This window comes from Andrena cerasifolii, chromosome 3 (genome assembly GCF_050908995.1).
Source record: "Andrena cerasifolii isolate SP2316 chromosome 3, iyAndCera1_principal, whole genome shotgun sequence".
Taxonomy (NCBI): Eukaryota; Metazoa; Arthropoda; class Insecta; order Hymenoptera; family Andrenidae; genus Andrena; species Andrena cerasifolii.
This window is the reverse complement of record NC_135120.1, coordinates 4,640,564-4,668,218: the sequence shown is the minus strand read 5'-3', so window position 1 is coordinate 4,668,218 and position 27,655 is coordinate 4,640,564. Positions and strand designations below refer to the sequence as shown.

The 27,655-nt window shown below is 39.2% G+C and overlaps 1 protein-coding gene and 2 long non-coding RNA genes across 4 annotated transcripts in view; 1 reads left to right on the top strand and 2 right to left on the bottom strand.

Annotated features, from left to right (window-relative positions):
• The window catches only part of LOC143366996 (protein SPT2 homolog), a 131,123-nt gene extending 104,065 nt beyond the window's left edge, over positions 1 to 27,058 (bottom strand). The window contains exons 1-3 of one of the 2 annotated variants that reach the window (XM_076808569.1): positions 26,726 to 27,058; positions 26,485 to 26,631; positions 26,279 to 26,408 (exon numbers count right to left, since the gene is read on the bottom strand). In XM_076808569.1, the coding sequence (XP_076664684.1) occupies positions 26,279 to 26,408; positions 26,485 to 26,631; positions 26,726 to 26,782 (334 nt within the window). In that variant the 5' untranslated portion in view covers positions 26,783 to 27,058. The remainder of the gene's footprint in view (positions 1 to 26,278; positions 26,409 to 26,484; positions 26,632 to 26,725) is intronic. The other variant, XM_076808570.1, reaches the window with a different exon arrangement.
• Positions 1 to 27,655, top strand: part of LOC143367066 (uncharacterized) — a 391,763-nt gene that overhangs the window by 148,408 nt on the left and 215,700 nt on the right. The window lies entirely within an intron of this gene.
• LOC143367078 (uncharacterized) overlaps positions 1 to 27,655 on the bottom strand; it is a 187,442-nt gene that overhangs the window by 148,213 nt on the left and 11,574 nt on the right. The window lies entirely within an intron of this gene.

Here is a 27,655-nt window from a genome sequence, read left to right as displayed (position 1 = left end):
TATATTATTAAAAAATATACTAATCTCAATTACAATAAATATACGTAAATGTTATGACAAATTATGTTATAGTAAAGTGTGTTAAATTGTAATAATTCATAATTATTTATTAATTTATATACCCATTATAATTATTTATATTATTACCATTATATTAAATATGTAAATAAAATTCGGGAAGGCCGTAATTGGGGCTCCATACCGAGAAATATCTTCCATAATTGGGGCCCCGTAACATAGGCACTCCTGTTTTGAAGACTCCGTAATAGGCGCAAAAACCTGTTTTTTTCGTTTGATCGGTATTCCAGTATTCAAAATTGTTTTTAGGGGGTTTCGGAACCATTAAACTTACCAGAGGGCACGAAAAAAACAATCATCCATAATTTGTTATTATTTCTAAACAACAAGAAGCTCGCAGAGCCACTAATCGGACCGTAATTAGGTCACTTACCCTATAAGGGATACCACTTGTAAAAAAACCGCATCGATTATAGTACCCCATGGGTGATTTGGAATCACCTCCAGACACCCCTGGGTTGCCCAGGGTGGGGGCCCGTCTCTCAATTAGGCTTCGCGTCCCTTCACCATAAGCTAGCCGTACCCTCCGTCCCTATTCCTATATCCATGGCTCCGCGCAGCTAGGCCGCCGCGGGGGGCAAGTCGCGCGGCGGAAGAAAGAGGGCGTTGCTTCTGAAACTCGGCCGAAAAGTTCACTTAATTCCCAAGCCTGGCCTAAGGAGTCAGCGCGCCTCCGAACGCTGACCAAAGCTAAAGGCGGGATCTCCTAGCTCCGACAGGTCGCAGCGACCGGCCAGGGTTAATTAGTGCAATGGAGAAGTATGCATTTGTTCCTTTGTTGCACTAGTGCAGGCCTGTCCGTTAGGGTGCAAATACCTCCTGAAGTTTTGGGACCCGGGTACCAGCCGAGCGCTGAACTGTCACCTTGCTAACCGCTGTGTGGGTTTTGCAAGAACTGCAAAAGCGTGTGTGCGTCCATATGCGTGAGGCTCATCTATACAAAGTGTTCCTTTGCAAGAATGCTGCGGTTTCTTGAAGTTGCAAACAACTTTTTCCTTTGCGATAATGTTGTCCAAGGTTTCGTTAACGAGATATTAATCAGAACGCGAGTCTGGCGATCGAGTCGCGCGCGCCGCGCTGCGACTAACAAAAGACAAAGTTAGGGATTTTTTGTTCGTATAAATAAAAATATAGGGCTTGGATTTTTATATAGTTTTAAAGCAATCTTTATTTTGCTAGAAAAAATTTTTTTTGGAAAAATTGTACAAAATGGCGGTGAACAAAATGGCTTCCCGAAGCACTGCAAAAAAATTGACCCACAATCCCGGGAATGACTGGATCATCTGAGAATGACGACGCCGTGACGTCACTGACGCACCGCCGCCAGCGCCAAGCCAAGCCCTGTGATGTGACCGCGAAGCTGAGCGAGTAGCGAGTGACGCCACCACGCACGCCATGACGCCACGCTTTCAAATCGTACAGTACTTTTATAGACACTACGCGATACATTTGTGAATTGTGCTGTTTTATATATTCCACAGTGTTTTTATTAAACTTGCAGTATGAGCAAAGAATCAAGTAAGACAAATATTTAATACTTTTGCATTGTAGCGGACTGTAGGCCGGGAGAAAGTTTTATTTATTTCTTAGGCCTAAAACGGTCGGTTGCTCGAGTGCCTACTGCGGGTGGTCGAGCTCGAGGGCTAGGGCAATAAAATGATGGTTGCCAGAGCCCTGGCGAAGTGTTAAGGACAGCGTGTCCTCTTCCGCAACCTTGGGGCGCGTGGGAAATTTGTTTTCCCCGTCCGGGAATTTTCGGGCGTTCGTTAAAACGCCAAGGAGAAGACACAGAACCTCACGGGACTCCGTACCGAACGCTTCGTGTCCGTTAAACTTCTTATTCTGTATTCACTTTGGTTAATTGTTGAATATACGTTGTTATTGTTATGTATATATGTTGACTCGTTTTTTACATTCACACCCCGGTATCCAAAGCATCAATATAATTTACTACGCTAGGTCATAGATAATATATTCCTGTTTATATATCTTTTTTGTATTTTCAGGGAATTAAATAAGTATACAGGGTGTCCCACTAAGGAGTGGACAGCGCGATATCTCTTAAAGTATTGTCGATAAAAATATAAAAAAAATAGGGAATTGCATGGTTCGAGGGGGCCCATTTATTAGCGCGAACGAATTTTATTTCCAATTATTATTTTAAAAAATACGATGGTCAAGTTCGGTTTTTCAAATGGAACTATTTTTTTTGAAGACCTGAGTTGATAGTGCGTTCCAAGACAAATTCAATAAGCTTTAATGTATACACTTTATTTCCACTGGTTTTTAAAATATTGCGGTTGCAAATTTACTGATTTTCACTGCAAGAAACCCCTCTGGAATGGCAAAAACCGGGGGCGGTCTTACTGGCGCCACGGGTGGCACTGCCTGTTGAAATGGATACTTACCTGCCAAAGGTCTACGCCAGAAATGACAATTCTTTTCCGTCAGAAATGCTACTTAGGTAGGTACATCTGCGGTATCGAGAAGCGCATCGTTACTTTTATTTCACACTTGCTTCTACGCTCGGATGGCCGGTTCTTTTGGGAGGGATGCAAATCCGATTAGTTCTGATACAATCTGCTCCCTATGGTTGAAATTTAGTCTAGCAACTTTCACTCCTCCTAACCTAACCAATCCAATTTGCATCCCTCCCAAAAGAACCGGCCATCCGAGCGTAGAAGCAAGTGCGAAATAAAAGTAACGATGCGCTTCTCGATACCGCAGATGTACCTACCTAAGTAGCATTTCTGACGGAAACGAATTGTCCAGCTTTTGGGCCTGCCATTTCTGGCCTAGACCTTTGGCAGGTAGGTATCAGTTTCAACAGGCAATGCCACCCGTGGCGCCAGTAAGACCGCCCCCGGTTGTTGCCATTCCAGAGGGGTTTCCTGCAGTGAAAATCAGTAAATTTGCAAGCGCAATATCTTAAAAACCAGTGGAAATAAAGTGTATACATTAAAGCTTATTGAATTTGTCTTGGAACGCACTATCAACTCAGGTCTTCAAAAAAAATAGTTCCATTTGAAAAACCGAACTTGACCATCGTATTTTTTAAAATAATAATTGGAAATAAAATTCGTTCGCGCTAATAAATGGGCCCCCTCGAACCATGCAATTCCCTATTTTTTTTATATTTTTATCGACAATACTTTAAGAGATATCGCGCTGTCCACTCCTTAGTGGGACACCCTGTAGAAATGCATGGGGAAGAGGAACGGAACCAATGAAAGATAGATGGGGTCAATAAATAAATAGAAAAGAAGACATGGGAAATAATAGGAAAGTGTCCGTGAATAAATGGGGCCATAGTATCAAGACAAACCACAGCCAATCATACAGAGATATACAGAATAAAGAATCGAGAGACAATACATATGAAGGAACGAAAAGAACGTATGCGGAAAAAACACTACATCACATCCCGACAACATACAACAGGGAAAATAAGGAAGAACCCTACTCGTACAAGGAAGGAACTTTTAGTAAGTATGAGTTGAATTTAGATGATGATGAGAAAGAAAAGAGAAAGAACAAGGAGAGAAGGAAGAGAAGAGAGAACGCAGAAGCAACAAGCAAGCTAAGAAATAAAATTGAAGACGAGCTTATAGAAGAGATTCTAAAGATCATAGAGGAAAAAAATTTTATGGGAAAAATTAAAGAAAAACTACAAGAAGGAACAAGAGAACGTTCTCGAGATCAAAACGGAAGGCAAATGGAAGGTATAGAAACGGAGAAGGACTGGAATACACAACATACTCCAACGTATAATATGTTGATTCCGGAGAGGTTTATTGAGAAAAAGGAAGAAGAAGAAGACAAAAGAGAAGCAGTTCAAAAGGGGAGAGTGAAGATAATAGAAAAGTAAAAGAACGGGAAATGCCTCAATAAGGACAAAAGAAGGAGGAACATGAGGAAAATAAAATGGATGAGTTGGAGAGCAACGATGCGGACTTTGAGAGCGTCGGGACAAAGGAGTGGCTGGAGGACGAGGTCATCATGGGAGGAGGGGAAGAGGCCCACCAGGAGGTCGAAACGGACAAGGAAAATAAAAGGTCAGGAGAAGAGATTATAAAGAACAAAGAATTAGAAAATAAGATAGAGAAATAAGGCAACTCAGCCAACAGTCATTATAGTTAAGAAAAATGTATTAATAAAGCTAAGACGAAACCCTAGAATAGGTTACATAATCAGAATATATTAGGTTAACTATAAGAAAATATTTAAAAAAAGGAGTTTTAATATAATTTAGTTTAGACTAGAGCTTAGTCAAGCATTCGCATTATTACAATCAGTATTCATATACAGGGTGTCCCACTAAGGAGTGGACAGCGCGATATCTCTTAAAGTATTGTTGATAAAAATATAAAAAAAATAGGGAATTGCATGGTTCGAGGGGGCCCATTTATTAGCGCGAACGAATTTTGTTTTCGATTATTATTTTAAAAGATACGATGGTCAAGTTCGGTTTTTCAAATGGAACTATTTTTTTTTGAAGACCTGAGTTGATAGTGCGTTCCAAGACAAATTCAATAAGCTTTAATGTATACACTTTGTTTCCACTGGTTTTTAAGATATTGCGCTTGCAAATTTACTGATTTTCACTGCAAGAAACCCCTCTGGAATGGCAAAAACCGGGGGCGGTCTTACTGGCGCCACGGGTGGCACTGCCTGTTGAAATGGATACTTACCTGCCAAAGGTCTACGCCAGAAATGGCAGGCCCAAAGGCTGGACAATTCTTTTCCGTCAGAAATGCTACTTAGGTAGGTACATCTGCGGTATCGAGAAGCGCATCGTTACTCTTATTTCGCACTTGCTTCTACGCTCGGATGGCCGGTTCTTTTGGGAGGGATGCAAGTTGGATTGGTTCTGATACAATCTGCTCCCTATGGTTGAAATTTAGTCTAGCAACTTTCACTCCTCCTAACCTAACCAATCCAACTTACATCCCTCCCAAAAGAACCGAGCGTAGATGCAAGTGCGAAATAAAAGTAACGGTGCGCTTCTCGATACCGCAGATGTACCTACCTAAGTAGCATTTCTGACGGAAAAGAATTGTCCAGCCTTTGGGCCTGCCATTTCTGGCGTAGACCTTTGGCAGGTAAGTATCCATTTCAACAGGCAGTGCCACCCGTAGCGCCAGTAAGACCGACCCCGGTCCTTCCTATTCCAGATGGGTTTCGTGCAGTGAAAATCAGTAAATTTGCAAGCGCAATATCTTAAAAACCAGTGGAAATAAAGTGTATACATTAAAGCTTATTGAATTTGTCTTGGAACGCACTATCAACGCAGGTCTTCAAAAAAATAGTTCCATTTGAAAAACCGAACTTGACCATCGTATCTTTTAAAATAATAATCGGAAACAAAATTCGTTCGCGCTAATAAATGGGCCCCCTCGAACCATGCAATTCCCTATTTTTTTTATATTTTTATCGACAATACTTTAAGAGATATCGTGCTGTCCACTCCTTAGTGGGACACCCTGTATATTATTATATAAGTTTGTATAGTATTAAATTAATATATTTATAAAATATATTCATTAATACATGCCGTAAACCAGGGTTGACTAACTGGTGGCTCGCGAGCCACCGGGGGCTCCTCCGCCTTGCTGCTAAGCTGAACGGCCCCCCTCCATACCTACCAGACTCTGACGATCGCAGTGGATTCCCCCTTCTTTCCTTCTCCTTTCGACTTCCAGTTAGTCAACCCTGACGGAGAAAATGAATAAAATTTGACTTCCGCACATCCACAAATGTCGAGATAGCACACCATCTGTTTCGATGCGCGCGACGCCGTCGAAGTCGACCCTTTCAAGTGCTCCAAACTGCTCTAAAATCCGAGAAACTCGTAAATTTAACCCGTGCGCGGCGCGCAGTTACATCAGTGGGAATGTCTTTCTGCAACAAATCGGCCTTACGCGTCGAAAAAGACGTGCGCGGCGTGCCGTTGCACTAGCGCGACCCTACCTTTAACCCGGACGCAATTGACGTTGCGACCATTAACTTTGGATGCTATCGTATACCTGGGATCAGCTGTGCACTGGGAGCTTCTGTCGATGACCAGGATCGGTTCAGTGACCCAGTGACACAGGTTTTCAAACTGCAGGTTAATTTCCGAAAGGGCGAGTTTTAGTTACTTTATTGGTGATTATTATTTTTTAAATTTAACGCATGCTATGGCTAATTTCCAGCGATAATTCTCCAAATTTCTGTACATAATTTTTTTTGGGTGATTTTTAAACGGACTTATTCGTTATCAACAACAGTATTAGCCGTTATTGGATTACGGATTTTTATCACAATAACGAACTACTATCACTTTTCGTTCATTTCCTGTTACATTACCTTTTCACGCTACGTTACTAACTGTGACATCCCGGCCCCACCACATGGATCACGCCGGATAGTCTCCGCCGTCGCCGCTAGAGGACTACTCTTCTCGCAAGTCCACTTTCGTTCGCACATACACAAGTTCCAAGTTATTTCCTCTTAATCCCCGTGTCTCTAGGGCAGGGGCCGTCAGCTATAGCTCTACTGATGAGTCTGGCTGACGGTCCCAAGACGAAACACGCACATTTTCTTTTCCTCCTCGATCTTTAATGCCAATCCACTTGCACCGCACAGTACTCCAAAAAGCGTGACCGGCCTGAGGGATTACGGTTACGCCGGAGGCGACGGGGCAAGATCCCTCTTTACGTTCCGGAATCAATCAGCAATCACCATCTCGGTTTCCGACGTAACACTAACACAAGGAAATTTACGTATTCCTTATCCTCCCACTTCAAATAATTATTATTTTCGATTCTTCTAATAGAAACTGTGTATTCGTCCTTTTACATTACACATGTTTTCATCCATTTATCCTTTATTCATTATTCAGTTTAAATGACAAACAAACTATGACCAAATGTTCGATTTTATTTGTTTTAAATGTTCGATTTTATGTCTTTTTCATTTGCCATTCTACGCAATTGCCTTCGATGCATGCCGAGTTGCTTGTTCGTAGTCGCAGTGCGGCGCGCGGAAACTCGGCCGCCAGACTCGCGCTCTGATTGGTCGGTGCTTTTTGTTAATATCTCATTAACGAAACCTCGAAGAACATTTTCGCAAAGGAAAAAGCTGTTTGCAATCACTCCCCGAGTCACCTCCTTCAAGAAACCGTAGCATTTTTGGAACACCCTGTATAGACTCGTAATACGAGCCAGCATGGACACACGCACCCTCATGCGTACTGAATCCATCCTAAGAAAAACTTTTTTCGCACTGGGATGATTCTGAGGGGGCGCTGATTGGCCCGACTCCCCACTTAACCGCCTACGTTTTTCTCCGTCTTACGGCCTGTAACCTCTCTGTCAACCATTCCGCACGCGACGGCTTCATATACACGGTGGCACAATTATTTCCGAATACACACGGCAACCGCCTGTGTGTTATATAAATTGTTTTGCAGTTGTTCTGAATGAACTTGTGTTTATTTCAGAGACCATAATTGTTATAACCAAAATTTTAAAAGTTATGGTATAAGAGTTACTATCTTTCTTTAAATGATTTTGGTTATGAATAACCATTATCGATTACGGATATCGTTTTTAGTTACGAATAACCATTTTTAACAGTTTCATTCGGCCCCTTCCAGTAGGGCACTTCCTTTTTTAAAGGGACTCCATAAAACCAAATACAACTCATGTAATTTTGATTATTATTACTTCAAAAAAATAATTTACATACTTTAAATATCCATAAATGTGTGTGCAAAAAATCTTATCGTTCCTTTGAATACAAATCCAAAAAAAAACGTAATAAATGGCATTCTAAATAGACTATTTAGAACACCTCCTTAACTGATGTTATATCTGTTCGAAACCAAAAAATTACCGGGCAGATATACTGCACTCCTGCAGTGTTTACATAGACATCGGTCACATCCCGCCCTTGGACGGGCAGGGAAACCGGCAGGTAAAGCGCTATGAGCAATCGCCTCCGTCGGACCCATAGACAGTAGTGGGGGCTGCGCAGATCGGTCGCACAACGGTGTGGGCGTTCGGTTTTTCTTAGGATGGATTCAGTATAATTCTTCCGCAGCCCATGCTGTGGTTAACAACGTAACAGTTCCGCTTCGACTGTTACCCGGGTCCCAAAACTTGACGAGGTATTTGCACCCTCAGTTTTTCTCAAATCCACATTTTCAAAATTGGCGCCGCGGTTAACTCAAAAACTATTTGACCGATCAACTTCAAATTTTGCTCACTATTGGGTTATAATATTCTTCAGAACATGAACCTAAATGTTTCACCAAACTATTAATTGTAACTACTTTTTTTAAACAAACAAAAGCGCAATTTTTTGCGAAAATCACACTTAATTGTTTGAAATGTCGCCATTTTTAAAATATGCAATTTTCTTATAGCATTTTAGGTTCATATTCTTACAATTGTCAAATAAATTGAAAAAAAATGTATTGGTCTGTTTTACATAACTACCAAAGATGCTACACCCGGCGCCGTTTTGCACCTTGATAAAAACCTATTTAAGATACTGCTCTATTTCTTTTGTATTTATCATAAATTTACTGTCATAACGTTTTTTACTTGTCATAATATTAAATAAAGTTCCGAAAGGTATTCGGTAGTATAGATAAATCATTATATGTATTCAGTCATAAAGTCGATTTCTATGTTCAAATGCCCGCCCTTTTGCGAAGAATTGAAGAAAAAAAATCGGCTACGACTGGGACCATTTTTTTTTGTCTACTTTAAGAATAATTTTCCTATATGTTTCAGATGCAATACAGCGAGGAAAAAACAAAGAGAAAACCCGTTACACGGAAACAGTTACCACGCAGCTTCTTCTTCGAATTTTTTAATGAAAACTTCACATTTTATAGACAAAACTATGATCTTTCTCATGTATATAATATTTCTTTCATAAAAACATTTCTCCACCGATAAAAATTCTTCAAATCCATCCTAATTTTTTCGCCTCGTAGCTGTATGTTAGCCCTTAAAAAATAAAACCCTGGTTTTTACATAGAACAAATATTAGCTGCTACTAACTGCTTCTAGGGAATTTCAAGCGGCAGAAAGGCGGATATGCGAAAATGGCCCTTTCGGCTTCTCGAAACGGAAAACTTAAGACATAAAAAAATATCCTTATCACTTTCGTAAAAAACGAGAGGCAAGTTGACAAAAATAAGTGTATATATGAGAAAGTTTAAAGTGATCGAAGACTTTTCACAACTTTGTCATCATTGTTCAGGAAAGTGATAAGGCAATTTTGTGTTCCTTAGGGATACTCTTGAAAGTCCAGAATGGATTTTTCGTTTCCAGAAATGGAGCAAAAATAGTAATTTTCGGACATCCTTCTTTTTGCGAAAATAACTTTTTTGCAATTAAAATTCAAGGTATTGAAGTATTTTTACATAGGAAAAAGAAAATAACTTCTTGTAACCTTTTGGTTGACCGGTATGAAATGAAACAGTAAGAAATACACATGTGTGCTGATTTTTTGATTTTAGTATATTTTCTTCAAATGGCCATGTCTTTGTTAAAAACAAGCCTTTTTCAATGAGATTTAACTTATCTTAGAGACAGATGATCATACTTCCGGGTAGTATACATAAATATTGTAAAAAATATTGTTTGCACTCCATAGCACTTGACAAATATCAAGAAATTTGTACAATTTGATACATTCATCTTTAACCATCCGGTGCTCGCGCGTGTGCACGGAGTGCACGGATATCAGTTTGTGGCAGGAATAATGGCTTCACCCAAGTGGCACTGACTTGAGTCCCATTTGTGTGCTATTAGCCTTCGAGGAGTGTTATTGCATCTACTTTATTGCAGGCCACCGTGGTTCGGTGCACGACGCGAGTGCTCGTGAGACCCAAATGGACGCGGATATCGAAAGATTAAGTGCGGATTTTACTCCTTGTACACCCATTTCGATAAAAGTGGTTTGAAGAATCGAAAGTATAAAGTTCAAACTTGAAAATAGTTTGTTTCATCAAATTTGAATGATTTTTGACAAAGTTATAGGAGTTTGAAGATGGGTAAATGTGAAAACAGTTTTTTCCGGCTTCTCGGTGCAAATACCCCAATGTGCTGTGGTACGTCTTGCTTTACCTTACAATCGTGCCTCTTGATTCAGCAGGGTTGCAGACTCAGACTATTTTTAATTATACCAAATGTACAAAAGTCGTCACTGTCTACAAAAGACAAAACCGATTCGAATAACGTATAAATAAAGACAGTTCGAATGAAGGCATATTTGGATTTATTTTCATGAAGACCTAATGGACTGAGGGCAGCAACAGTTCTTTGGACAGACTTGACTGTCTTAAAATCGAGAAGGATCAGTTTATGGAACATATACATGGCCAAATATTGTACTAACATCAAGGAACATCACTTAAGGGGGATTTGCGCCTTGTTGGGCCGAAAATAGGTAATTCTTTGTGATTTTTTTATTAAAAAACGGCGCGATAAATTAATTCGATATTTGGCAGGCTGTTTTATTGTTCTAAATTCTTGTGTGGTAGTGAAAACAAAGATGGCAGATACAGAGTGCTGACTGTGAGCGGTGAATAAAAATCGAGTGGTCCCGGCGTTGGCGGAAAGTACAGGGTCATCCGTTAAAACTGCAACCTACGCGCACGCGAACAGACGAAAATGGCAACACCGCCTCACGGACGCACTCCAATACAACCATTCACCGGCCCGGCGTTCGGAGAGCTGCCAGTGACCGCTGGACAGCAGTGATGCCCGAGTTTCGAAATTTTTCGGATGGTCTCTGTGATGTAGTCACGTCATGCGCCGCGCGAGCGTACGGCGTCAAGAAAGTAGACGTAGTTCGCACCGCGGCCACTAGGCGGCCGCGGCCCCGCGGTGGTTCTCGCGAGCGAAGATGTACGGCCTCGCGATATAAAGGCCGCGGCGAACGAAATCAGGACCACTGGTGCATGATAGCTATACCGCTTCACGCAGTAAATCCAGCGCTCGCTTTTTGGAACTCCCGAGGTGTGTTATTAGTGTCGGCCCTCGCTGTACTGTGCCATTAGTAGCCTCTATTCGAAATAGGCCAAGAGCAATCATGCGCCCTACCTTCGTCAGAGAGGTGTCTCCGCGCCCGTTAGGCCAGAAAACCCTATTGCACTCTGAACCTCTAGTATACGACTTCCGCACGGACGCGCCTTATAAGCCCTCCAGGGTAGAACGTGCCACAAACTCCGCATCCTACTTCCCACGCACGTCGAAGTCGCCGCCGCGAGAAAACGCTCAGCCGCGACTAGCCGTACCGGAGTCATCGCACGAGACCGGACGCAACCGGACCCATACCGCACACCTGTACTAACTAATAAACAACTGTTATTTCTTTAAATACACGACTGATCATTCGCCGAACCCGGACATACCGACTGATTACCGTTTCGACACCGGAGACGGTCACATCTCTTTCAAATTAACGTCGCAAAGAGCTGTGCGGAATTTCCCGGCTCAGGTAAGCAAGCCGCGCGCTCCGCTTTTATGATGGGTTTACCACTCGCAACTCAAATTATTGTAATGAGGTTTGAAAACAATGCCGACTGGTCTCGTACGCGTCTTAATTTAAACAATTTAGCTACGACAGAGTTGACCACGGCGGATACCCCTATACGGAGAGAATTTTCACCACCTGCGTGTATAAGCCACAATAATGGCGCATCCTTACAAAAAATGACATTAACAGAAGCCGGTATAGGCATGGCGTTGAGTAGCTAAAAGGGTAAAACATTCAGACACAAAAATTGTAGAAAAAATTTAAACACCGCTACAATCAAAGACACGCCCCATTAGTTACCCGTTGCGTCCGATTTATTCATGCACTACATTAAGAATACAATTATAAAAAAAGAAGACCAGAAAATAGATTCTGAGGTTTGCAGAACTAACACATAATTGAATAAAAATTTAATTTCTCAATTTATGAAAGTAATGATACAGAAACTACTGGCCTATTGTTTATCAACGCCGTGAATTTTAAAAAGCGCATTAAATACAGTAGCAAATAAACAGTTTGCAAAAGCTTTTCACAACAATTGTGGTTAAAAAATTGATAAAAGAAAAATTATGTAAACGTAAAATATTTTAAATTATCCATCATTGAGAGGGAATAATTTTTCCACATTTTTTAGCGCAAATTGCATTCCGATATCTTTTATAGTTCAAAAGTTATACGAAAAAGGTCCCAAATTCTTCAACCCGGTCCGGGAAATTTCAAATAGCTCTTTGCGACGTTAATTTGAAAGAGACCATCCTAAAATTTTCGAAGCTCGGGCATCACTGCTGTCCAGCGGTCGCTGGCAACCCTCCGAACGCCGGGCCAGTGAATGGTTGTAGTGGAATGCGTCCGTGAGGCGGTGTTGCCACTTTCGTCTCTTCGCACGCGCGTAGGTTGCAGTTTTAACGGATGACCCTGTACTGTAAGGGTTATTTGAAACACAAAAAGGAAAAGAGATTCTTAATCTATATGAATGTGGCTGTGGTAGTAGATTTATTGTCGTATCTGTTACCGTTTCTTTTTCATTTAAAGAAGTTTTCCCGATTTTGGTGCAAAACCTTTTTCAGACTCAAATCAAGGCGCTTCATCTTCTTCAAAAGGTTGCCATTTTAACATTTTTTTATTTTTCTTACTGCATGTACTACCACGAATAACCACATTCATATAAATTAAGAATCTCTTTTCTTTTCTTTTTTGTTTCAGATAACCCTTACAGTAGTTTCCGTCAACGCCAGGACCACCTGATTATTTTTCAACGCTCTCTCTCTCTATATCAGCCATGTTTTCTTTCACTGTCACACAAAAATGCAGAACCATAGTTTAAGATACAATAAAATAGCTTGCCCAACCTCAAATTAATTTGGCGAACTGTTTTTGTACAAAAAAACGCACAGAAAATTACCTATTTTCGGTCCAACAAGGCGCAATCCCCCTTAAGCCGGGTACAGATCTGAATGAGTATACGTTGAGTAAGGCTGAACACGCACGAACATTCTAATGTGGACAGCTGAAGCGGAAAGGGCGAGCGTGAACGTATATGCTAGTGTGGACGTGTCATTCGTGATGACTCGACGCATGCGACCCGACTTGCGAATGCCGGCGAAAGCACATGGCCTGAGCTGACCGTTGTCGGCTTTCTTCCACACATCAAAGGAAGTTTGGAGTGCATTGCGCTCAGCGTGGATGATAGAAGCAGATGAGATACTTTTCTCAAATCCTCAATGTTTGGGATTTTCATAATACTATTGAAATATATTGTAGCCCATACGAAATTAGCGAGGGCTAAGTCCTCATTTTTCCAGATTCGAAATTGTTTAAAAAATACAAATCATCAAAGATTTCGATTATTTTTACGAAACGGCTTCAGAAATCAATTTTAATCTCCTTAATTATTGAAGGTACGGACTTGTGTATTTTTCTTTTAATCACGAAGGATGTGTGAATGAATTGTTTTTGTACTCCGAGAGAGGTGTTTGCAACATATACATAATAGAAATGCCTTTCTTTTGCAAATTTGATGTCCGGTTAAAGTGTAAAAGAATGTGAAAAAATATGTCCTTATTCTTACTCTGTGGTCTATTCCCTATCCAATAAGCGTCTTTAATTAACGGAGATTGAAAAACTGTGTGTAGTTGGGGCACGGTAACAAACGTCGCGCGATGCACCTGGTTACAGGTAGGTGGAAACGCTTGGTCGTCTAGTGGTGCATGAAAAAACCCCAATGTTCGGTCCACAATAAACTGTATTAACGCAGTCGTACTATATTATATTCCATAAAAAGGGGTTATTGGGTTATGGGTTAGATCTGAACAATGACATGAATACCGTTCTTGTTATCGCTGCTGTATTAAAAAATAACACGAGAATACTCGCGGGGGCAGCAATACGCTCCGTTGAGGGGTACAGGATGAAAAAGGATAATCCACTCACTGGGAATGACCCCACCTGCGTCGTCTTCCCTTCAAATTAGAGACGGATCCCTTATCGCTTCAGTACATACACGCACTCCAATATCAAAATAAAAGTACGCGTTGACGTATTCCGTGCGAGAGAAGGTGGGCTTGAAGTTCGATTAGTCCTAATCTAACCAATCTGCTCTGCATCCCTCCCAAACAGCCGTTCTCTTGAAGAGGCCCTCTTCACAGCAATATCTCCTCCCCGAGGCCTACCTTCTCTCGCACGGAATACGTCAACGCGTACTTTTGTTTTAAAATTTGAGCGCGTGTTTATACTCGATAGATAAGGGATCCGTGTTTAGTTTAAAGGGAGGACGACGCAAGCGAAACCACGTGTAACGTCCCACGCGGACTTGAACCTAGCGTTACCGACCGTCGATAATGTAGAACCATTGCATATCATCACGCGGACTTCTTGTACATGTTTTATATTTAAACTATGATCCAAACAAATATTAGAGAAATAAATATTACATAAATCTTAAAAATATTTAAATAATAAGTATTAATAAGAATTTAGGATAAAATACAATGTATTAAACAAATAAGTTGTAAAACGATTCATTGCGCGTGCGCCACGTTATCAATTCTGGAGTATAAAAGGGGGTGCACGCAGCACAGTAAATCAGTCAAGGCTCAGTACAGCTAGTGGATGCTCATATTTGAGAGACAGCCAAGTACCAACCAGCAAAGACCCGTTCGCTCCAGAACGGTAGCGACGGATTTTCAGAGTATAAAAGATATTGATGTTCCTCTTAGGACTGAACATTCAAAGACTGTAGGACCTCGCTTCTGCAAAGGCAACGCGCCCGCTCCGGTGACGGTAGCGGCCGAAGCACTTGGTAAAAGCGAGATTTCGAAGAGCATCGAACAAAACTCTGCCAAGAGTAACGAGCCCGCTCCGAAAACGGTAGCGGCCGTTCTTACAGCAGACGTTGCCAAAGGGTACGCGCCCGCTTCTAAAACGGTCTCTAATACATAAATGACATAAAATAAAATCTAAAAAACCCAAAAACATAAAATATATGTAATCATAGCTGTAAGCAATATTAATTTGTTATTATCGTTATAAACAATAAGTACTACTTCTAAATAAAATAGCCATTGTTAAATTTAAAAGTTTGGATTTCAGTCCTTTACTCCCTAATAACGAACCCCCACCTATCCTACACTCGAGGGGACGCCGCTCTCCTCTCAGGAACCAGTGACGCTCAGTTGTCTCCGGGCAACCGGACCTTACACACGCGTAGTCAGCGGACTATCCCTTTTCTTCCTGTGTCTCTCCACGAGGAAGAGTTCCTTCGATGGCATCTTTACGACTGCGGAGTGGGGTAAGCTAAGCACAGAAGTTGGTGAAGATAGACACAATGGCACTTTCGACCCCTCCGCATGCGTTATTCGTGCGCGCTTAGCCTGCTCAGTGTATACGCATTCAGGACTGGATCCAGCTTTACGTGTAACATGACACTTACCTAAAACTATATCCGACAAATAGTATCCGAGATAAAAATTTCATAAGTACATCCCATTTTCACGAAAATAAGCAAAACTTGCAAAATCAAGGTCCTAATTTTTTAAACAAATTCGAAATCGGCAAAATGATGTCTTAACTCCCCCTAATGTCACGGGAACTGCAACATTCCGTTTTGAAGAAAATCCCAAACATCGAGGGAAAAAAGTGACCGATTTAGCGTGGAATGACCTATAGGAGAGATTACACCACCTGTGACACAACCGTCTCACAACAAGTCGCTAATGTTAAAGATACGCGAAACCGGAACATAGAGCCATCGGTATCTCAGCATGGCTGCGGCGGTCATGTGTGTGTGTGTGTGTGTGGCGGCCACGCGTGTGTGCGGGCCGATAACGGGAAGTTGTGTGTGAGAGAGAGCCTTCGAGAAGGCCGAGCGACAGAAGCACTCCCGGTAATGGTCGCGACTCGTGCGTTACGGTATTATAAACCTCCCCGGGTGTTTAGCCGTACATTATCCAGTCCACGTCGATTGTATTATTTGTTCAGTCGAAAACCATTCCCATCCGCAACTCTAAAGGAGATGCGGAAAACATAACTCTATTAGAATAAATAGTCCTTGACTCGTGCTGTCGGTTTGGAATACGGCGAGTTGACGCATCCCAGACCATGAGGATCGGGTTCTTGAGGGCCCACCATGGGTCCGACCGTTCAACGGTTTTCATCGGTTAATGGGTCGCCGTGACGTCAAGGCTCGGGGTTTTTCCCACGCGTTGCCGAGTCAAGACCATCATGCAGAGGAGGCCAACGCCAACGTATCCCACCCTAAGAAGGCGCCATGGAAGGGGTTGCGAAGTCGCAGGCCGCTGATTGGGCAAGGCCCATTTTTCCAGACCGGGAAGGAGGGTTGAGGGCCTTGGAGGAAACACGACGACAAAACCACGGACAGAAGTCAATTAGTTTTCGTTGGATATACACAGAACTCTTGTAACATAGACGCCATTTTCGTACAATCGAATACGCGACCTTCGTCTTTAAATTGTATCAGACGAATTCCACAGTTTTCTTTCAACATCTCATATTGTTAAATTCTACATTAAGTTTGTGTTAAAATAAAAAGTTTGAAAATCTACTTGAACATTGTCCCTGTTTGAGAGTGGTCCTTCTAGTCGGCACTCAAGGTGCAAAATTAACAAACCTGAACGAGTTCAGCTCAATCACGGGATTTAACACCGAGTATTTCAAGCTTTTTTTAGAATACATGTTTAGTTTCTGAATGTTGAGTATACGTCTTACTTGTGCAATAAACAGATTATTCCAATATTCCACGCTACAACTCGTGACGTGAAAACCAGAGGGTTCTATCTGATTTTTTTTCACTTTTGCACTTTTTGTTTGAAAATTATTCTTTCATCACTCTATTCGAAATAATATTTTTTAGTTATCCTAAGGGAAATTTAGTTCTATGTGCAAAAAAGTTGCAGCACTGAGAACCAAATGGTTCTATTTTGAAATTCTAGCAAAACGGGGAATTCCCTGTAACCTGACTTTATTAGCATCCTCACGATATGGAATACATTGTTTATGTTGATAGTATTGTTTTGCGTTCTCTTATTGTTTTTTTTTAAAGTTTAAACATTTTGTAAAATGACGTTACCTAATATAATACAAACTTATTCAGAAGAAGCGTGAGACTTTAGTGAAAATCCCCTAAATCCGACACATATGATATGTGAGGAGTACCTACATAATGGCTAAATAAGAAAACAGATTGACAAATGAATTGATACAAAAATATGGAAATCATGTGGTTGAAAAAACATTTATGAGAGATGAAATAAAAAAAGACAGAGACAGTAAAACTTTCGTTGTATGCTTTGATCTCCAAAACCTTATAGGATTACCTAGGGGAAATGTTTAATTGTTTCTTTTATAAGCGTAAACTAAACGTTTACAATCTAACTGCCTATGCTGCAGATGGAAATGAAAAGAATGGCTATTGTGCTATTTAGCATGAGAGATTGTGTGGTCAGCCAGAAAATAACATATCAAGTGCAGTAATAAAGACACTTACAAGGAAAGGAAGATACCCAACCCGAAAATGCAAAAAATTCTGAAACTTTGTGAATATGTAGCGGATTTCCTCCTGATTACAAACGCAATTTTTGTTTGCTGCCAAAATTCACTCGAAGGGGGTGAAATTAAATTGACACCTGAATATTCGGCTATTTTCCTATTTTGTTATAACTCACGAACTGTAAGAGATAGAAGGAAAGTTTCAAAACAAAAGTTACTTCTCTTAATTAGATCTATAATTTGGTAAAAAAAATATTTTACAGTTAACGAGTTATAACACAAAATCGGAAAATAACCGGATTTTCAGGGGTCAATTACACACCCTTAGAGTGAATTTGGGCAATAAACAAAAATTGCGTCAGGAGGAAATTCCTTATATATTCACAAAATTTCAGAATTTTTTTAATTTCCGGGTTAGGGATGTTCCCTTGTTAGAGAAATCTGTATACACTATTCAAATGCGTACCACAAAATTGAAACTCCTTTATTTCTTTTGTTATTGCATCGTTTCTAGAAAAGAACTCAAATATTCAGTTTATCACTTTAAAGTATTCAACACCTGAATATTCATGTATTCAAGAAGTTGACAACTTTCACTCAAACATTGAAAACACCCTTACCACGTAGTACAGATGAACTCCAGTAATTTTTTTCGACTTTCAATCACCAGTAAAGAATTTTGTTTATATAAAGATTCTATATATACTAAAGTTTACCAGGTACATGTTCAAAAAACTGATATATACAATGTCAGATACAAGCTAAGTCATGGTTCTGACAAGTGGAATAAAGTTTGTATTTCAAGGCAACAAACCACTCGCAACATCTCCACAAAAACATTTCCAGATGCAAAGCAAACTAAATCTAAGCCTACCTTATGTAAAGAAAAAGTGAATGATATAAAAAGTATATTTAAGTGGATGCCTACAGTGAATGTTGATTGTCAGAAAACAATTTTAAAATAAAGAACCCTTTGGAAATAAGAGGGAGTTATGTTTCAGTATCAAAAGGTTCTACGTGAATGTAACAAATTAATAAAAAATGTTTTGTAAAAGGTTGTGTTAAACTTTTAAACATAAAGTTCTCACATTCTAATATAGAAATAAGGTATGCTTATTTTGCTTGTGTTTACTTTCCTTTTTCTATTATCTGATAAGGGTAGAGAAAGTTTTAAACTTTAAAAATATTGCCCTGAAAAATGACCCAAAACTCAGATAGAACCTTCTGGTTTTCACGTCGCGAACTCCCGTCTCGATCTCGTCTTACGACAAATCATAACGTCTCTGTGCCTGTGAGACTTTTAAGAAATACAATAATAAGTCGGTGTCAGATTTGTATCGATAGAGGCCAACGGAACTTGGTTATGCATGCATTTCCTTCACGTTTCATAAATTTGTTTCAAACCGTTAATAAAACATTTATGAATTTAAGTTTATATAACAATTGTATCTCATTTTTAGTCAAAACACGCAGACGTTTTACGGAAACCTGTCAAACACTCTGTACGTAATTGCGTAGATTTTATACAAGATTCAATCCCTAATAATTATAGTAATACAACTATATTTCAATACAAGAATAATGCTTATGAGGACCAAAGAGGTGTATTCACAGTGGCGGATTTAAGAAAAAAGGCCCAGGTGGCAAACGTTCTGACGGGCACACTTTTGGGGAAAATAAATAGTTTACTAAAAGCGGGCTAAGTGTAGTAGTGCAGAAAAAAATATAGTGTATAGTGAATATTTTTTTTTTTGAAGATGGGGCCCTAGGGGGTCCTTCTGGGCGGGGTCCATTTTTCGGAAAAATAAGGAGGTAGTTTACTAAAAACGGGCAAGTGTAGTAGCACGGGAAAAATGTAGTGTTTCGATACCCATGCCTAATCAATTTTTTTTTTTTGTTCATGGGGCCCTGTGGGGCCTTCTATGCAGGGGCCTAGGCGGCAACTGCTCATCAGCCGCCCTGTTAAATCCGCCACTGTGTATTCATCATGGATTTTGGCATGTTTTCACATTTATATTTTCTAGAAAGCATCGAAAGTATTGTCCGAAAGTCCGCGAATATTTATAGACCTTGAGAACAAACCGAGCTCGGACTTCACTTTGTATTATACGTGGCCGCTTCTCGGCGATCCTTCATTCACGCGACATCTCTAACAGATCTTCGTAAAAGTATCGCCAATGGATTGGTGAGATTCCTGACGAAAATAGAACGAAACACTACCTCATTCGAATTATTTGTAATCATATACGAAATCGTATAATGCATTTTTGGCCTACGGAACTCAGAAACGATTCGAATTACATACAGAAGTTTAAATTGTCATTGGTGTTAGCATGTGTCAATGCGCGGAGCGACCTGAACGGAACTTTCCCGATGGAAGCAATCGCTCCAAAAGGCCAGACTTGAAAAGTCATAATATCTCCAAATCTGGCGCCACTCAAAGTGTTAATAACAGAGAAAGTACAGATATTGTTTTCTCTACAGAAATGAAAAATTCTATGTTTGTTTTTATTATTTCAGTTTGCATTTTCACACTAGACACATACAAACTTTAATCATATATAATCCTCAATATTATACTTTCAGATATTCATATATCCCTAGAATTCTAATATCTTAGTGATGTTCAAACCTTTGACTTAAATTATCTGATAAGAATACGTATTATAGCAACACATACAAAGCAAACTAATAATTTACATCAAACATAAATAATTGTAAAGATTAAAGTTAAAATACTGATTTAAAAATTTTAAATACACAACGTAGAAAATCTACTCAATTAGTTTCAAGCAAAAATATATAACAAGTTTTTAACACCATAATTAAAACATGCGACTTTTTATTAATATTTAATTTCGGCAATGTCTTAAACCATTGCATTGATTGGCAAATAACTATCATGTTAGGAAGTAATAACCTTCTCTGTTTTTCAAAAAGCATAATTCTTGAAAATGGAAGTGCATAAAGCTATCAGTATAGTCTTTTATACAAAGAAAAATATATATATAATTTTGTGTAACTTTCAACTATACACTTCAGCTTCAAATAATGTACCTCTTTTATTTAAGGGAACTATAAAATTCTACAGATTTTTTTAAACAAAAATTACAAGAAAACTATCAATTTATTTTCGGTAATTATTTAGACGTTTTCCATCCTCACCGATTTTAATGATTTTTGGATATGTTGTCGGGGACACGATTCAGAACAACTTTTTCCTGTACATGTTACCGCCGCTCGACCTTCGTTTCCGAGATATTCGCGAAAAACTGCTGCTACTACACAATGTATTCTGCCGCATACCTACCTACAGTACGCGTCCGTGGCAGCGTATGTGCCAGCATGGGACAAAACAAATGACGAAGCTGACCTTCGTTTCCGAGATATTTGCGAAAAACTTCTTTTGACTTATTCCGAAGCAACGCATTCCACTTTCCAACTTGTCCCGTATATTAGTATTGGTTGGGGTTAGAATAGTGCAGGGGGCGCGCGCCCGCTCGCGGGCGCGTAAGGCATGGTGGCGAACCGATATGAGTCGGGGTGTTGACGGGCATCCGCAAGTTTCTGGTTCAAATCTCTAAACTCACATCAGTTCGCTATCATGCTTTATGCGCCCCCGCACTAATCTAGCTCCAACCAATACTAATACCCGGGACAAGCTGGAAAGTGGAATGCGTTGCGTCGGAATAAGTCAACAGAAGTTTTTCGCAAATATCTCGAAAACGAAGGTCGTGCGGAGGTAACATATATAGGAAAACGTTGTTCAGAATCTTGATCTTGAAATCATTGAAATCGGTGAGAATGGAAAACTTCTAAATAATTACCTTATTTTCCAATAATGATAATGATTTTCATAACATTAAATTAATAATGCTGCCATTCATTATAAAATATTGCGGTTAAACTATATATCTTTAAATAATCCTAATCTAAGTTGGTTAATGAACAAAGTAGTCTAATCAGATATATATGAAGTTATAGCTTATACCATACACGGATGATGTATAAAGGTACACTGTCACTTTTTACTTTATGCACTACACATTTGAAGTAATTTTCTCAATAATAATAATCTAGAGTTTGTCCTCTAGACTACTCTAGAATTAGATTTACTCTGACCTTAATCTCTTGGAATCCTCTGCCATGTAAATCCACAAAACCTCACTGCCCTGTTGGACCATGGAAAAGTAAGAAGGCATTGCGTTGATTGTACATATTCATACTCAATTACCTGCGGGCAAAAATACTGCCCATTATGGATAAAGATTGGTACTTCTAAATACTCATTAATGTGAAGATCATTGATCACACACACTATTCCAATAATTCCTGTATTAGAAGAGGATCAGAAGTGAAAACATACTTTTTTAACTCGGCGGGAGGCGCTACTGGGTAAAATTGACCACAGAGGCGCTAGTTGCGAAAATGTGAAGACTGAGTTTTTGTCACAATTTTTTAAAGAACTTTAATAAAGATTTTAAGATATTTCATAAATTTTCTTTGATTCTTAAAACACTGTACTTTAACATAAAAATTACAAAGTTCAAAAAAATATTCTGAAACCGTGGTTTTTTACGTTTCAGTTTTGGATATTTTTGACCCGGTAGCGACAACCTGCGTTACAATATGGGGTGCACCTCCTGCCGGGTTAACGAATTATATCTCAAATTGCAGGTGTTGCAGAGCTGTTTAAGAAATGCCATACTTTTGGACAAAATTGGCCACTCGTTTGTGGGATAATAGGATGCAAACACATTCCTTCTTGATATGATTATAATCGACCCAAAGGAGTAATAAACATTCAAGCAAGAGTACAATCAGGGCACACATACAATATTTGACGGTAAAGCAAGAAGTCGTTCAATCATTTCCTGGTGAATTCATGTATTATTCTGTATTACATAACAGTCAATACCCATGCTCCCTATGGAATTTGGTGTCTGTTAATCAAGAAAACACAGGGAATCGATTGATGTCATTTTTGTGAAGATCCGATGAGAAACGCGGAACATGGCATTCTTCCCTGTTTAATGGATAGTGCTATCCATGTCTTTCCGGTCTCCTATTCTCAAGCGCCGAAAATGAACGTGTGAAATTCTCCTACCTCCCGAAATAAAAATACTCCCCAAACCCTGCAATTATCAGCTTAACCAGAATCAACTGTAGTTATCAACAACAAAGATAAGTATGGGAATTGATTATCGGAACAAAATAAACTTGTTCTCAAAGGGAACTATCAAAATAATCTTTCAGGTTGCAAGTCAAGTGTTCTATGCGTGCAGACATAGTAGGGGAAAGTGGGGCAAAACCGGGTACGCGGGTCAGACCAGGTATCATTGTTTTTCTAAGACAAGAGCTGCGATATGCACCCAACGTACGGTGTTACATTCGGGTGGACCTCACGACGGTATGAGATCAATCGCAGCACAAAGACCGTCGTAGTTTTTCATCCAGAGAAGTTTAAAAATTTCGAGTTGAAAAGTTCCAGTGTTGCGTTGGTGAATTGCTTTTTTATACCACTTGGATTTAAAGAATCTATTACGGTAAGTACTGCATTATATTCTGTAGTCTTTACACAGAATTTTTACTTTTTACCCGGCTCTTTATCGCACGTTGAAGTGTAAATATTTAATGTTTAGTAAATCACCTCATTTGGGGCAAAACCGGGTATTTGAGTATGGGGCAAAATCGGGTACCCATACTTTCTATGTATGGCGTAAATGTCTTATAGAAGCTGATTTCTAATCTTTAAAAAATCCAATAACACTCTTGATTATACGTATAGATCGCGGATGGGCTCATGAGATTTGCACAAATATTGAGGAGGGCGACGAGACCTTTATTTGTGATTTTTGTGCACTAGATGAATTAAAATAAATTTATGTACAAATTAATATTTGTTAAAATATCTTTCTTCATGGTTTCTAAAATAATAGTAATAATGGTTTTATAATTATATCATATTTTATGCGTTTTTTAATAGGTACCCGATATTACCCACACCATTAGGGCAAAACCGGGTACTTGCATACTTCTGAGAAAACTTTTTTTCTTGTGAGCCAAATAGTTATTTCAAATAAGAACTCTCATTTTCTGATTCTGTAGGGTTCAATTAAGATTTCTAGCGGTGTCCAAAGTTTATTTTGCCGTCTGACTTTATGCTAGCAGGAAAAATACATTAGGCGGCACCCGGTTATGCTCCACTTTCCCCTATCGCTCGAATACTTGCTATCTTAACTATAGTCGCATCATTACTGGATTTCGTTGAAACCATATCTCTCAAAGACAAATGACCAGTTCGGCTCAAAAGAGGAGTGTTTTTTAAAGAACTCATTGAGACTTACAATTTGGGATATGACTTCTTCAAAAATCACATTTCCATATCCAGTTCTCTTCTCATTCGAGAACCGAACGTATACTTCCACCTCCATTCCACTTATAGTTTAAATTTATGGATATACTTCCGAATGGTCCCAGTGGCCGATCGACACAAGGTTTGAGGGGAGAGGTGGGGAGGGGTGTGGACCCTAAATCTAAAATTATAGCTTCGGGTATTTATTAGTTTCCGAAATATTAATAATAAATTATTGTTAATTTTTTTTACAAACTATTTTTTTGAACTGCGTACACGTAGCCCTAACGGGGATCCATCCTGCCCCCCCCCCCCCCTCCAATTTATTCTACGGACACTTGGCCGCGTTCCCCTTACCTCCGCGTGCCCGCCCCCCAGGCCCCTTAAAGGCACGCGTATTTAGCTGAAATTCAAAGCCAATTCTCACGAAAACGAAGCGCGATATTAAAAAATTGTATTCTATATTTTCGTCTTATTTTGGCCCATAGATACACCCCCGTAGAGTATTGACTATCAATAGAGTAATAGGTATCCACCCTGTATAATAGGATGGATCGCATCCGCAAGTTTCTGGTTCAAAATCCCAAACTCACAACGGTCCGCTACCATGCTTTGCACGCCCCCCCCCCCCCCCGCACTAATCTAGCCCCAACCAATACTAATACCCGGAACAAGTTGAAAAGTGGAATGCGTTATGTCGGATTAAATTAACAGACATACTAAAAGTTTCTTATTAATATCTCGGAAACTAATAGATTTCCGAAGCAACAATTTTAGATTTAGGGTCCACACACCCTCCCCAGCCTTCCCCTTAAACCTCATGTCGATCGGCTACCAGGGCCATTCGGGAGTATAACCAAATTTATAAATGAGAAATAGATTACAACGTTTCTAATAATTTATAGTAACAATTGTATTACAATTAAAATTCCAAGACTAATTGTTCAAAGATACGAAAGAATGTATTTATATGTTTATGTGTGATATGATAATACTAATTAATATTCATTCCAGTCGTGGAAGTGTAAAATTAAAATACGAAAAGCCTGATTTTTCATTTATCTTTCGCATGAAAAACATATAAGTATACTGCAATTATGATCGCAGCTTTATATTCGCAATGTTATATAAGTTTAATACAAATAATTTTAGTGATAAAACATTACCTATGTATTTCCATGGTTATGTGTATTTGAAACCTAATATTTCATCCAAACATTATAAAATATTTAAACAGACATAAATAGACGAAAATATTTACAAAATGATACACATTTTGGTAATACATGTTATACGTTAAGAAAATTATATGGTGTTTTATAAAGGCTGTTTTTATAATACTCATGTGATCTTTAAGGGGGTATTCTGGTCTGACGGGCAAAAAAAATCGATTTTTTTTGCATTTACTACAGGTACATTATATGGGTAATACGTGTGAAAAGAATTTTTTCCAATTTGTAGTATTTGCAGAGCTACAGGGTGCAGAATAGGTAGGTGTATGGCGCGCTCACTGAGCAGGACGGGCGACGCATAACAGTTTTGTTGCTGCAAGTGTATTTCGGCAATGTTTCTGCGGACTGTTCTTTCTGGGGCTGGAATGGGGGAGGGGGCATTTCTGTGTCTTTTAAAACACAAAAATCGACCATTTGGTTACAAAGAGACCGTTACTCTCCTAGGTCACCTTTCTATCTAAATTGTATGCATAACTTTAAACGCGTTTTTCTCGAAACCATGTTTTTCGAACTGGTGACAATAATATTTCAAGATCGGCTGGACCAACTCAGTCCAAGTTTTGCATATATTATCAGCACACATGTGGCTATCGTCCCTAACAGAATTATGATAAAATATTTTGTTTTTAAACTTTCAGAGACCTTTAAAGTTGAAAAATTGTATGAAAATCAAAACTTAATTTTCAAACCACCGCCATTTGCTTAATTTTCAATATCTTTTTATCATTCTGGTAGGGACGATAGCCACAGGCATACAGATAAAGAATCTCTTTTCATTTTTTCTTATAGATCACTGGAATGAGCCCAATCATGGGCACCGTGACATGTTTTTTTCTTCACTATTACTTTGAAGCAGTCAACTGCGTTTGATTTTAATTTTTTTCTACTGACAAAATTTGTAAGGTAGTTCAAACATCAGTAAACATGTAGCAATGAACTAAATAATAATAAAATTGATGGGTTCTTTGTAAAAAAATTCCGATGTAACGCGACAAAAACGCCTCGTCAGATCAGAATACCCTCTTAAGTATACTAAAAGAATATTTTAATGAAACAATGGTATTCATACCTGCCATTGTAAGAGCTGTATTGTCGTTGTCAATCGCATCTACTAATACAGATTTGTTTGCTGCTTTGCATACTTTCAAATGTTTATTTATTCGACTTTGCGCTTTGTGATCACGCAATGCTAACAAATTCTGAAAATGAAAGAAACATTAATAATACAATATCGACAGGGATTTTGGAAGAAATTATATTCAATCAAGACCATACTTCTCTTTTTTTCTTTTCCTCCAAAGATTTTCGTCTTTCTTCATCTTCCTTTCGGGCTAAAAATTTTTTTATGTTGTCGGAAAGAGTCTTAGCCTGTTTAGGTGGTTTCTTGGGTGGAGCAAATTTTGTTTGGTAACAAGCACCCGACTATGAGACAAAAAAAATAATTTCGTTAAAACAGTAGGTTCTCTCGGTACCGATAAGGTTAAAACAAAAGACAATATTGAAGGGAGGATCAAACCACCTGCTTAGTATTTTCATTCTTTTGTGCGACATTTAATAGAGTACCAAAATCCATTTTGATAAAAATATGAATACTAAACTGAACGGAATATCACGATATATTGCATGAACTCATATGTTGGGTTAGCATTTTATTACTGAATGTCAGTTATCTATAAGCATATCCACAAATTTGTAAGCAACCCTGATATCAGATATTTCCTCACTTTCTGCATATTACATTATTCGCGTCAATGTTTTTGACGTTTACTAAAGAAATGTAGGCCTTCAGGCTTCAAATGAACAAGAAAAGTTCAGATGAACTAATACTTAGCGAAATACAGTAAACGCATAAAATTACATCACATTATTCTGACAGATGGCGCACTAGACACACATATGTTAGTGATTCTCTAGGGAGTGATCGGAATAACGTGTATCGTCGCTGATTGGTTGCCGCGATTTTGGAGCAAAAGCGGAAGTAGTGTTGCGGGGCCGGCTGGGAATTCTGACTATTTGAGGGAATTTGAATGTAGTCCGGTGTCCGTGGAACCCAAAAGGGTTCTGTTCGCGAATCGTGCGAAGTTGGTTGAACAAGAGAATTTGTAACGAATAACTTTGAATGAAATAAGGTTATTGAACTGAACTAAATTTAATTATTGAATATTAACCAGAACTATTAAGAAACGAACAAAGATATTTAAAGATTGCTCAAAGGTTGGGCTTTATTATAACACGTCCGTGCTTTTACAACGTCGGTGATGAATTGCGGGGCGAAGAAACAGGCTTCTTCGTACGTTCGTTCCTTTTTTTTTTAAAACATTGTTTTCGAGCGATAAGGAAGGAGGTGAAGACAAATTCCAAATGTAATAAACTTCATCCTTAACTCTTTAAAGTTCGAACTTCACGCTCCAAGAGCTTGCGCTAAACGCCGCTAGAGCGAGAATCG